General features: G+C 49.4%; 1 protein-coding gene across 1 annotated transcript in view; it reads left to right on the forward strand.

Moving 5' to 3' along the window:
* The window catches only part of LOC310753896 (steroidogenic factor 1-like), a gene marked incomplete at its 5' end in the record, with an annotated part of 49,478 nt that overhangs the window by 30,468 nt on the left and 6,363 nt on the right, over positions 1-12,647 (forward strand). The window contains 2 exons of the mRNA XM_083595242.1: positions 6,013-6,132; positions 6,957-7,104. Of these exons, the coding sequence (XP_083451368.1) occupies positions 6,013-6,132; positions 6,957-7,104 (268 nt within the window). The remainder of the gene's footprint in view (positions 1-6,012; positions 6,133-6,956; positions 7,105-12,647) is intronic.

Below are 12,647 nucleotides of genomic sequence, written 5' to 3' on the forward strand. Positions count from 1 at the left end.
GGGCGTCCCTCAGCTCCTTCTGGGCTTGGTGCTCCCTCTGGGCAGCTTCTAGCCCCCTCTGGTCTGGCTCCCACTGCGGCCTGACATGCCGTCTTCAGTGCCTGCCACGCGACCCAGGGCTCCTTCCCGTCCACCTTTTCAAAAGGGACTGAGTACGATTCATGGCTGTCTGCCATCTTCTCCCCCGGGGCCCAGCTTACTTACGAACAGTAGTAGCTTCTTCTTGCACCCGGTTCAAGCGCAGATCTTCCCAGCGAGCTCCCTGCCTCAAACGTAGGCACAGCTCCAGCCGGCTTCAGCTTTTCTCCAGTGTCTCTTCAGCTGGCCGCAGCACACACACCGACACGAACACAGCTTGCTTCACAGCGTTTGCTGACAACACCCATAACCTATGGGATGATTGATTAGTAGCTTTGCTTGCCCCCGGAGTCCACACGCTTCCGCTGCGGTGCTCTGCTCCAAAGGGCTCCTCACAGCTTCAGCAGAGTGCATACACAGCCTAGAAACAGAAGCTGTTGCCGTGTGTGCGTAATAAATCAGGCGTAACGCACGGTGTCTTCCTTATCTTACAAATAGCTTTATTCTCATAGCAAAAACAACAGTTCATAACTCTCCTGGTGACAAAGCACACATTTTTCTGCTCCTCTCCCGCAACGGAGCAACACACACTCTCTGAGAGACACAGTAGAACACTCCCCTCAGTATTCTAAACCACGCCTCAGAATGTGAGACGTCACTCAGAACTTCTTAACCCTGTAAGTTCTGATTCTCTCCAGAGTAACTTTGTCCAAACTGACACTGCCCAGAGCTTTTGGGACTATGACAAGCTTGATTGAGAGTCAGTTTTACTTTCTCTGCTGGATTTTGGATTTTGCTGTGGTATTTTTGACTGTCCTGTGTTTCAGCTGAACCCTTCCCCCCCCCCAATAAATTTTTATTATTTTCTTTACACATTCTTTCTTTCAATACATTAATCAACATATAAACATTTTTGCTCTGCCGAGCTTATGACTTCCCTCCCTCCCTTCAGTTGGTATCCCTTATCAAATCCATTTGCGTATTTTATCTTTTCACATCTTCTATCATCTACATTGTAGGAGTTACTTCAGTCCTGCTAGTGTCTTTAGATTTATACAGCTGTCCTTTAAACATACAATAAATTTACTCCAATTTTCCTGGAATCTCTGATTGTCCTGATCCTGAATCCTTCCGGTCAGTTTGGCTAACTCCGCATAGTCTGTCATCTTCGCCTGCCACTCCGCAATGGTAGGAACTTCTTGTGATTTCCAATTTTGGGCCAACAAAGTCCTTGCAGCAGCTGTGGCATACACGAATAATCTTTGATCTTTTATCTTACAGGTAATCTCCTTTCCCATCAAGCCAAGTAGAAAAGCCTCTGGCTTTGGGGGGAAGGTCTATTTTACTATCTTCTTAAGTTCATTATAAATCAACTCCCAAAATGGCTTCACTTTATCACACGTCCACCACATATGGTAATATTCTCCATCCACTCAGCTGAACCCTTTCGGGGGGTTGGAATAAACTTTTTATTCTGCTTTGCCCAGAGAACTATACAATGGGACAATTCACAGTTATCTAAGTACGTACACTAAACTAATAATAAACTGCCCTTCTTACTGAACTGTTCCTTTTTTTTGGGGGGGGGGAGGTCCCCCTGACACTCAGTTTCACTTCTGTGTGCCATCCTCAGTTTCACTTCTGCCTCCTAGACTGAAGACTGTTCTCTGAGGGTGGTGTCCCTGGAGAAGCTGAACCCCTGGCTTGGCTGTGCTGGCAGCCGCCTTGGGCAGTGGGGATGCCAGGATTTGCTTTGCATTTGAGGGCGTGTTTGTGATGACCTGTTCTCCTCGTGGAGGCATCTGGGTACTTATGGGCAATCTTGCTATACTTGGTGCGGTATGTCCTCACTGAAACGTTTGCAGGTACAAACTGCTTCCTTTCCAATCAGTGCCTGTCCCATAACTTCCTGCTGAAACCCTGCAACATTGCATACCACAAATGTTCCTGTTTGCTTATTTGTTTGTTTTGTCCCACTTTTGTTGAGCTATAACACAAGAGATGCCCCTCCAGGTGTCAAAAATATGGGAACTTTCGGAGAACTTTGTCCAGAACAAATCCACCGCTAATGAGCTATTACTATTGCAGAAGACACCTGACAGTGCGTGTGTGTGTGTGTGTGTGTGTGTGTGTGTGTCCATCCCTGGTTTGGAGAGGCCCCAAAGTGTTTTTTGGGGAGTTTCATGTATTCAAAGCACATTTTGCAAGTCTTGACAGAGGAAGGGCCACAGCTCCGGGGGTAGAGCACCTGCTTTGCATGCAGAAGTTCTCTGGTTCAATCCCCAATGGCCTCATCTTGAGGTAGGGCTGGGGTCACGCCCTTCCTGAGACCCTGGAGAGCCACGGCTGTTGGAAGTGCACGTACTGTGTCTTGGAGGGCAAAATGTATCGACAGCAGCCTCCTGAGAGACGCTGGCCTTTTTGTGTGCAAACAACGGGGTGGTTTTCCCTCCCTCCCTCAGGGATGTTGGACGGGGGATGTGCCCAGCAAGACACTGTGTTGAGAACTGGGCGAGATGCTTGGCCCAGGAAGGGACTCAGATAAGAGTGCAGATGAGCCAAGCAGCCATTGTTGCTCTCCCGCTGTGGGCTGTGTTTGCTTTGCAGCTGGGTGGTGGGTGGTGGGGTCTCCAAAGCCAGCCTTGCTGAGCTACCCCCACAAACTGTCCCTGGAGCTCGAGGAGGAGGTAGGGAGGCTGAAACAATTCATTGCACTTCCCTCCTTCTTTCCTGCCTTCCTTCCAAGAGAACCTTAAAGGCCAAGAAATTTATTGCTGCTACTCCAGCTCACTCTGCCAGATGCCTGAATTGAAATCTTAGTTGGGGGAAACGGTATGGTGGGAGCAGAATGGCAAGGAGATGCAAGAATTAGTCAATGACACTTCCGCTTGAGGCGCCACGGAAGATGGCTGACAATACCATCGCTCCAGCTCCCACGAGGTAATTAGAGGCTGAGATGGGAGTAATCAGCCTCCCAAATTCTTCCTGGTGTAAGGGAAGATGCAGTCTCATCCGCGGATGCCCAATAAACTACCCCCAAGTTCGTAAAGAAGGAGGGGGTGGGGGCACTGGATGGAAAGCCCCCAAGGGAGTTCGGTGCGAGCGCACCAAGTTCCATTTCTTAAGATGAAAAATTGGATTTAAGTTTTCGGATCTCCTGGACGCTGTCCCCGCGAGCGCACCAAGTTCCATTTCTTAAGATGAAAAATTGGATTTAAATTTTGGACATGCTTCAAGTGAGGAGGGGGAAATTAATCTGCCAATTAAGCCAGCCACTGAGGTGCCAAGAGTGATGGAGAGGAAGAAAGAATAACATCTAAGAATAACATCTAAGTTGGTATGTTGGAACGGAATGGAAAAGGAGGGGGGGTAAAGCCTTTTTTACTATGATTTATTACAATACCTGACAAATCCCCTCCCCCCCAAGAACTGTTTACATTATTTACAGCAAGTGAGATTGGAAAATATAAACTGTGTGGAAATAACAATACTATATAATTAAAGCTTTTGTTTGTTGAATTGCTTGGAAGAAGATAAAAGACCCTCCAAATATTGATATTAGAAAGAAGCAGGATCTTGTTAGCCGCTGGAGAGACTTAAAAAATCTTTGGACGGATTATGAGAAGGGTGATGAGATGCATTATTTAAATGAGATCCGCCATTATGGGATAAGACCGAGCTGCAGAGATAGTCATAGGGGGAGGTGAGCTCTTAATTTGTTATTATATCTGCACTTTAAGTCCGATTTGGCAAATCTCCCCTGGAAAGGCTAATGTTTGATGCAACCGGTCTGGGAAAATTAATGAGCAAATGCCTAGATTTGATTTCATCGGAACTGAGAGAAGATGGCGTCTGCCAGCAGCGAAATGACTTTTGGATTGATTTGGCATAAACACCAGCGTGTGAGGAGATACTGTAACAATAGGAGAGTCAAGTACACAAAATTCACACAGAAACACATCATTGCTTACTTCATCTCGCCTGTGGAAACAACTCAGAGGCCATGAAAGAAGGAAGTTTAACAACAGGAAGATTTAAAGGAACTATTGGAAACTCAAGGCAGCAGAGATATGAGATGATCAGAGCCCCCCCCCCCCCCAACTTGAAGCATGGGAAGTCCCAATAAAAATTTATAATTTGGCAGAATATTTGGACTATATGATATGTATTTGTATAATTTGGAATCTTTAATGTGATTTGATTGGATTGTTAAAATGGAAAATTTGATAAAAAATTATTAAAAAAAGAATTAGTCAGTGACAATTAAGGCTTAAATATATGTTCAACTGGCACACCTTTAACCTTTTACAGTAGCAGGTTGGTGATAATTGACCTAGAAGCCACTGAAGGACACTTTGCATTTGCCCCGTGGAGTTATGGCAGGGCTGGCTCCAGGTTTAAGTGGGGCCCATGTGTTTGCTGGTGGGTGGCCTTCTCCATTGGTGGCCCAGGTGGGCTTACCTGGCTGTGGGGACCAGCCTTCTAAGCACCTCTGGTTCTTAGGTGCTTTTAAAAGATCCCAGAATGGTGTTAGGTCAGGTGCTGTGCACAATTTTTTAAAAAAGTGGCTGTATGTAGCCACAAGGCACCCATCAGTGTGTCTGGCTGGGGGCAGGGGGGAATTACAGGGTGCATGGTAGGCAGGCATCCTCAGTAGGTCTTGCTGAAGTCCTGGGGCCCTGCCTATAAAGTGAGAAAAGAGTCCTTACATCAGATGCATAGCCCTGTTGCCTCTCGTTTAACTGATCTGTAACACCTAGCAGGACCTGGACCTGGAAAGGGCCCCAGCTCAGTGGCAGAACATCTGCTCTGCATGCTGAAGGTCATGCCACACTTGTCAAAGCCCTGGAATATCCAAATGACGCAGACCATTGACACCAAATGCCCCGGAGTTCCTTCTCCTGCTTCATGGAGCCCACCTGGCTCCCTGGTATACGCCAGAGCTTAGGAAACAAGCTAGGAAGTGGCTTGAACATGAGTGGAGAACTCCAGTCAGATTCTTGCTCTTGATGGGGTCACAGTCCTTCTGAAGAAGCAGGTATGTAGCTTGGGGCCCTGGATCCATTGCTGTCACTTGAAGCTAAGGTGGCCTTGGTGGTGTGGAGTACCTTCCATCAGCTTTGGCTGGTGGCCAGCTATGTCCTTATCTGGACAGGGAAAGCCTAACTTCTGTCGTCTATGCATAGTTCAGCCTCTGAAGATGGTTTGGAAACTTAAGCTAGTGCAGAGTTTGGTGACCAGGTTGCGCTCACTGGGACAAGACAATTTGAGCGTGTTACACTGAGGGTGACCCAATGGCACTGGCTGCCAGTTAGTCTCTAAGCCTGATTCAAAGTGCTGGTTTCGGCCTTTACAGCCTGAATGGCTCAGGACTGCAGTACCTCAAGGACTGCCTCTCCCCATATGAACTAACCTGGACCCCAAGATCATCCTCTGAGGCCCTTCTCCATGTGCCTCCTCCTTGAGAGGTCCAGAAGATGGCAACATGAGAAGGGGCCTTTTCTGCAGTGGCTCCCCATTTGTGGGATGCTCTCCCCAGGGAGGCTCACCTGGCACCTGCATTATATATCTTTAGGGGTCAGCTGAAAATGTGTTTCTTCAGCCAGGCATTCTATGTCCTTTTAAATGTGTTTGTAGGAGGAAGGTTATTGATTTATTTTTTTGGTTTTTTAAATGTATTTTGTGTTCTCATTTTGTATTTTTATGTTGTGAATTGCCAAGAGATTTTTGGATGAAGGATGATATACAAATGCTATTATTATTATTATTATTATTATTATTATTATTATTATTATTATTATTATTATTATACAAATGCTATTATTATTATTATCATCATCATCATCATCATCATCATCATCTCAACTATTAATCCTCTTTGGAGGAAGCTTCTCAGCTATTTTCTTTTCCTCCTTCTCCTCCTCCTCGTCCCAGGTGGGTGACCAGATGAAGCTGCTGCAGAACTGCTGGAGCGAGCTGCTGGTCTTTGACCACATTTTCCGCCAAGTGCATTATGGAAAGGAGCACAGCATCCTGCTGGTGACAGGCCAGGAGGTAAAAGCACTAGTGTTTGCAAGGTTCCACAATGGCCATTTTCAGAAATACTGCTGCAAAATGTTGTAGCATGAAGTGCCACTGCTGCGGCTCAGGATTCTGGCCACTTCCTTTCCTTTCCCCATGCCCACCCCCCTTGTCTCATCTCCCCCACCCCCAAAGGTTGGTCAGCCTTCTTTGCCCACTGGGCTTCTGTTTTTTTTTTTGGGGGGGGGGAGTGTGGGCGTTCCCTCTACATTCTTCCGCCCAAAATCCCACCACCACCACCACCAAGCATGGGTGGGACAGTTTTGGCTACATAAACAACAGCACACATGGAGAGCTGTTATTGCTGTGGGTATATAAGAGCGATGATTTGCCAGGAATGTACAAAGTGTAAGAGGACACAGGTCCCCTGCCCCACGGGAGAGGGAGATAGAGGCGGGAGTAAACATGGGGGTGGGGGAAGAGAATCTGCAAGTACTCCATTGCACATATTTAGACTTTGGGTTGCAGTTCTCTGCACACTTACTTGGGAGGAAGCCCTATGGGATGCTAAGGGACATCACTTGTGAGTCAGCCTGCATTGGATTCCTGGCTAGTTAGACTTTGGTCGTTATTGCTTATCCTTCTGTGTAAAGCCAGCACCCAGATATAACCATATTTATTGTAATTTAGGCAACAACTGAGTCCATTAACTGCTTTAAAGCCTTAACAGCTGATTGCTCAAAAGTCTTTCTGATGGAGGTTGTCCCCCACCACCCAGCTCTTGAACCTCCTTGTTCCCCTGACAAGATGGTACTTCTTGGGGGTCCTGAGCCCTGCCCATCTCCCCTTTCTTCCAGGTAGACATGTCGACCGTTGCCATGCAGGCGGGATCCATCCTGAACAACTTGGTGCTGAGAGTGCAGGAACTGGTGTTTCACTTCCATTCTCTCCAGGTGGACAGGCAGGAGTTTGTCTGCTTGAAGTTCCTCATCCTCTTCAGCCTTGGTAAGTGCCAAGGGGTGTGGATGGGGCAGCGAGACACCTGGGAAGAGCAAACAGGGGCTGCCATGGAGAGCTTTGTGCTTCAGCCCCCCCACCCTGAGATCTCAACCACATGAGGTGTTTGGAGGAGACTTGCTTTGCTTATAGGTTCGTCTGCTTGGCGGGTGGGGCTGGAAGCCGAGCCCCCATTGTCTTTGCCTTCTCCCTACTGCCAGAAGGACGTGATAAGAGCCTGGCTGCTGGACCAGGTCCATCTATTCCAGCCTCTTGTTTTCATAGTGGCTAACCAGCCTCCCAGGCAAGCAGGACATAAGCAATGAGCCCCCCCCCTTTGCGGCTTCCAGCAGCTGGTAATCTGGAACATTGCTGGACAGGCCTTTCCAAAACATGGATGTTGACTGTCTCCTTGAGCATGTTGTTGAGAGCTGAGGGGGTGAGGGGCAGTTCCTGTTCATCTGTGTTTGTGTCCAGAGGAATTCAAGGACAGCCTCGGATGTGGTCAGCCACACTGGAGATTGCAGCAGATTCCAGCCCTGCCTATTGCCCAGAGGAACTGTGCACAACATCTGACCTTGACACAATATATGCAGGGAAATGTGGGAGTGCAGTCTGCAGAGGAGCCAGGTTTGGCTTGTCTGGTACCTGCTTCTGATCCCCGCCCCCAAAGACCCCTTCTTTCTGCTCAGAAGTTGATTTGCACCAGTTCAGGCAGCCTTGCCTCCTCCCCTCCTGCGCATGGCAGTGGAGCAGGGCCGTCTGTGTGGGTATGAGCGACACCTCGCCCCCCACAACCTCTCCTACAAATAGTTGCACCAGCAGTGGTTGAGGGTGGTATTGGCTGCATCTGCTAGGCCTGCAAGGTTGCACACCAGCCCTGGGGCGGCAGGGGTCAAGCAGTGACCTTTTCTGTACTGGGAAGCTGCTTTGTTAGTGCTGAAGTCTCAGGATCTTGGTCAGTCCGGCCCAGCGTTGCCTACACTGACTGGCAGCAGCTGCTGCTCTTTGGGGTCTCAGGCTTGCGGTTTTATCCCAGCCTCTACCCATAGAATGCCATTTGGCAACTGAACCCAGCAACTGAAATGCAGAGCTTCTGCCTGTTCTGTGGAAGTGCTCAGCGCTGCAGTTCTCTGAGGAAAATGACACCAGCAGCAGTATCCTTCCTGACGTTTGCCAAAACTGTTGTCCAGGCTCCTTTGAGAAAAAAGGTTCAGAAAAGTTTTCTCCTTTTGGCAAATGCTGTGTTTGCCCATTTCATGCCTAAAACCTGCCCAGGATTCTGTACCTGAATTGTGCAACCTGAATGCAAATCAAGCCTCTTTATTTTGCATAAATCGAGCCGTGAGGCTGGATGAGGCCAGTGGCCCACCTAGTCCAGCCTCCTGTTCCCACATTGGCCAGCCAGGTGCCCCTGTGGAAAACCCACAAGCAGGGCTTGAGCACATGAACACTCTTCCCTCCTGCCAGAGCTATAGCTAGGTGATCTTGCACCCCTGGCAGAACCGTCCAGATTGTGCCCCCTAGCCATGGACAAATTAGCTCTTCTTTCCACCTCTCTCTCCCCCCCCAATTCAATTCACTCTCTATTCTTATGAGGCAATAATCAATATTTATATTTATGGACATATTTTTAGTCAATTTTGAGGGCCCCACCACCACCTGCACCCCTGGCAGGGGGCCACCTCACTACCCCCTAGCTATGGACCTGTCTCCCATCAGCCAGTTATGACCCAGCTGCAGAGTGGCACAGCTGTGAAACGGCTTCATGGTACATTCTGTACGGCATCCCTCTAGGGACGCTTCCTGTAGTGGTCAAGAGACTAGGGTATGGAAGTCAGAACCGCTAGCTAAAGGTTGCAACTTGAGCAATAATGGAAATTAAGAACTGGTATAGACACACACAGCTCTTCTAGCTCCTTGATCTTGAACTCAAAGCATGAGCTCCATAAACAGACAAAAGAACGTTGCAGGTTTGGCTGCTTCAGATTTAGCACACTCAAAAGCTTCTAAATACCACCAATTCCCTGCCTTGTCCCTTAGCCACATGGTGCAAAGCAACAGGAACTGCAGCCGTCCCCATTCCCAAAGAGAGCAAGGTTTCAAGCTCGGGAACTGAGCAAAGGCAGTGGAAGCGGAGCATAACCATTGTGACTAATCATCATCATCATCATCATCATTTATTATTTATACCCCGCCCATCTGGCTGGGCTTCCCCAGCCACTCTGGGCGGCTTCCAACAAAATATTAAAATACAGTAATGCATCAAACATTAAAAGCTTCCCTAAACAGGGCTGCCTTCAGATGTCTTCTAAAAGTCTGGTAGTTGTTGTTCTCTTTGACACCTGGTGGGAGGGCGTCCCACAGGGTGGGTGCCACTACCGAGAAGGCCCTCTGCCTGGTTCCCTGTAACTTGGCTTCTCACAGTGAGGGAACCGCCAGAAGGCCCTCGGCGCTGGACCTCAGTGTCCGGGCAGAACGATGGGGGTGGAGACGCTACTTCAGATATCCTGAACCGAGGCCGTTTAGGGCTTTCAAGGTCAGCACCAACACTTTCAATTGTGCTTGGAAACGTACTGGGAGCCAATCTAGGTCTTTCAGGTCTGGTGTTATGTGGTCTCGGCGGTCGCTCCCAGTCTCCAGTCTGGCTGCTGCATTCTGGATTAGTTGTAGTTTCTGGGTCACTTTCAAAGGTAGCCCCACGTAGAGCGCATTGCAGTAGTCCAAGCGGGAAATAACCTTTGTAGTAGCTTTTGTACTAGCCTTTGATAGCCCTCTCCTCCTCCTCCACGAATCTGTCAAATCCTCTTCTAAAGCCATCTAAGTTGGTGGCCATCACTGCCTCCTAGGGGAGAGCGCTCCATAGTTTAATCATGCACTGTGTGAAGAAGGGCTTCCTTTCCTCCTGCCGGAAGAATTCTGGGTCAAATGATCTTCTTCAGAGCATATAAGACAAGCTCTCCACTTGGGTCAGGCCAAAGGGGGCGCATCGAGTCCAGAACCCTGGTCTCAAAGATGCCCCAATGGGCAGCCCATAGGCAGGACCTGAGTGCCAGTGCACTCTCTTCTCCTGTGGGTTTTCAGCAACTGGTGTTTCTCTTTGGCTTTGCGGCAAAGGACCCCCCCCCCCGCCTCCATGATGCCTTCCCTTCCCTTTTTGCGCATTGTGTTAAAACTTTCACCTGCCGGTGTGGAAGCTTTTCTCCTTCACCGAAGAAAATCAGGAACAAAAGGTTGCCCTCTGCCCATGCCCCGTGCCCAACTTCCCTCTCTGAGCGTGGTGCCGATTATGCTGCAAGCCGTGTGCCCTCTGCAGGCTCGGCTGTACGGGAGCTGCCACCTCCTCGCTTATATATGCCGGCTGTATTTGCCCTGAAGAAAAGAATGTCTTCTCTCTCTCTCTTTCTCCCTCCAGCTCACAAGCTGCACTTGGCATCTGTGTGTGTGTGTGTGTGTGTGCGCGCGCGCAGTGGCGTAGCGTGGGTTGTCAGCACCCGGGGCAAGGCAAGTAATTTGCGCCCCCTAACCCGTGGATTTGCGCCCCCTAACCCATGGATTTGCCCTAACCCCAGATGTTGCGCCCGGTGCGACCGGCCCCCCCTGCACCCCCCACGCTACGCCACTGTGTGCGCGTGCACACACACACAAACACAGGCGTGCGAGAGGGGGAGGAAAGGGCGTCATTTGAGTCTAAATAGATTTTTCTCATGAGCAGGTAAAAGAGGTTTAATTAAAATTAGGGCTCCTCTGAACAGCAATATTTATGAGGGGCGGCACAGGTTAGCTTTGTTCTCCAGAAGGGCTTAATAGAAGCTTAATGGATCAACACCCCACCTCCACATGTGCCAGCCTGACTTCCATTCTCCAGCCAGCCACTCGAGGGGATGCGAAGTGTTATGTACAGTGGACGCTCGGGTTGTGAACGTGATCCGTGCGGGAGGCACGTCCGCAACCCGCAGCGGCACGTCTGCACACGCACGGATTGCGATTCATGGGCGACTGCCGAAAGCAGGAAGTAACCCATTCCGGTGCTTCCAGGTTTCGGTCGCCTGCAACCCCAAAAAACACAACCTGAAGTGTCTGTAACCCGAGGTATGACTGTATTAAGATCAGCTGCAGTTCTCACTCAGGGCCACCAGTATGCAAATGAAGGACTGAGAACTGTCGCTCACTGACTGGTTAGCTAGTTGGGAGTTGTTACTGTTACAAGTTACTTAGTATTATATAAAGCAGCCAGCTAGGCTGCAGTCAGTCTGACTCCAGGAGCAGTTCTAACTGCTGTAATAAAGAGCTGAGAATCTAACAGAGCTGTGTCCTTCATCCATCTTCCCCACTATTTAACATGGAGCAAGAGCGGCTTTTGTGCGCCTGCATTCCCTTAAGCGATTGCAATTTATCTGACGCCTCCAGCAGACAAAAGCGGCACTGAATGCAAAGAACTCTTAAGGGCATAGAAATGGTCCCGGCAGCTCTGCCTGTGTGTGAGGCGGCTTTTGTCGCAGGACGGAGTCTTTGCGGCCGCTCTCTCTCAGTGGAGTGCGTCAATGTTATTTGGACAACATTCTTTATGCCTTACAGGAATGAAAAGATTATTCAAATATTCAATTAAATCGTGAATAGGGTTTCTTCTCCAAACCAGGTGAGTTGATCAAGACGAACCCTCTATTTTTGTGCCACCTCAAAGTGTGTGTGTGGGGGGGGGATGGTAGGGAAGAGAAGGCTTTAGCAGTGTAACTTCTAGGGTGTGTGAGTGTGAGGACTGCGTGTCCCCCCCCCCCTTTCTCCTGAAAATGAAAATCACAATACAGTTCCGGAGCCCCGTTCACAACCTGAGCAGAATACAACCTGTGTCTGCGCGTGCGCAGATTGCCACGTCTGCGTATGCGCGTGACGTCATTTTGAGTGTCTGCGCATGCGCGAGCGGCAAAACGCGGAAGTAACCCATTCAGTTACTTCCTGGTCGCTGCAGTACGTATCCTGAAAGAACGTAACCTGAACTGAATGTAACAAGAGGTATGACTGTAATGTTATGCAGATGAAGAGATTCCATAATTGTGTGCCTGATTATCCCAGCAGTGACTCAGAAATGAAAGGGGGCAGTCAGCACTTCAACTGCTAAGCACAAGGCCCAGGTCAGGGGAATGTCAAAAGAGCCCTGAGGCAGGATGGGACCAGTGGCCCTCCCCGCCCTGCGTTCTGTTCTCGCAGTGGCCAGTGAGATGCCCATTATGGGAAACCCACAAGCAGGGCCCAAGCGCCAGAGAGTGCCCTCTCCCCTCCTGCTCTTTCCAGCTGGTTCTCCACCTGTGGGTCCCCAGATGTCGTTGGACTACAACCTTTTGGGAAGGCCTTGTTGGCCTTTAGTTGGGCTGGATCCAGAACTTGGCACGGCTGAGAGAAGCATGACCTGAGTGTTTTTATAGGGATGGGAGCCATGAAGTCCTCTAACTGCCATCAGCCGTGGCCAGCCTGGTCAGGGACTATGGGAGCAGTGTGTCCAGCAATGTTTGGAGGGCACCAGGCCTTCCAGAACTGCTTTACAGAGGACGCAA

The sequence above is a fragment of the Podarcis filfolensis genome (genome assembly GCF_964270895.1).
Source record: "Podarcis filfolensis genome assembly, chromosome: W".
Taxonomy (NCBI): domain Eukaryota; kingdom Metazoa; phylum Chordata; class Lepidosauria; order Squamata; family Lacertidae; genus Podarcis; species Podarcis filfolensis.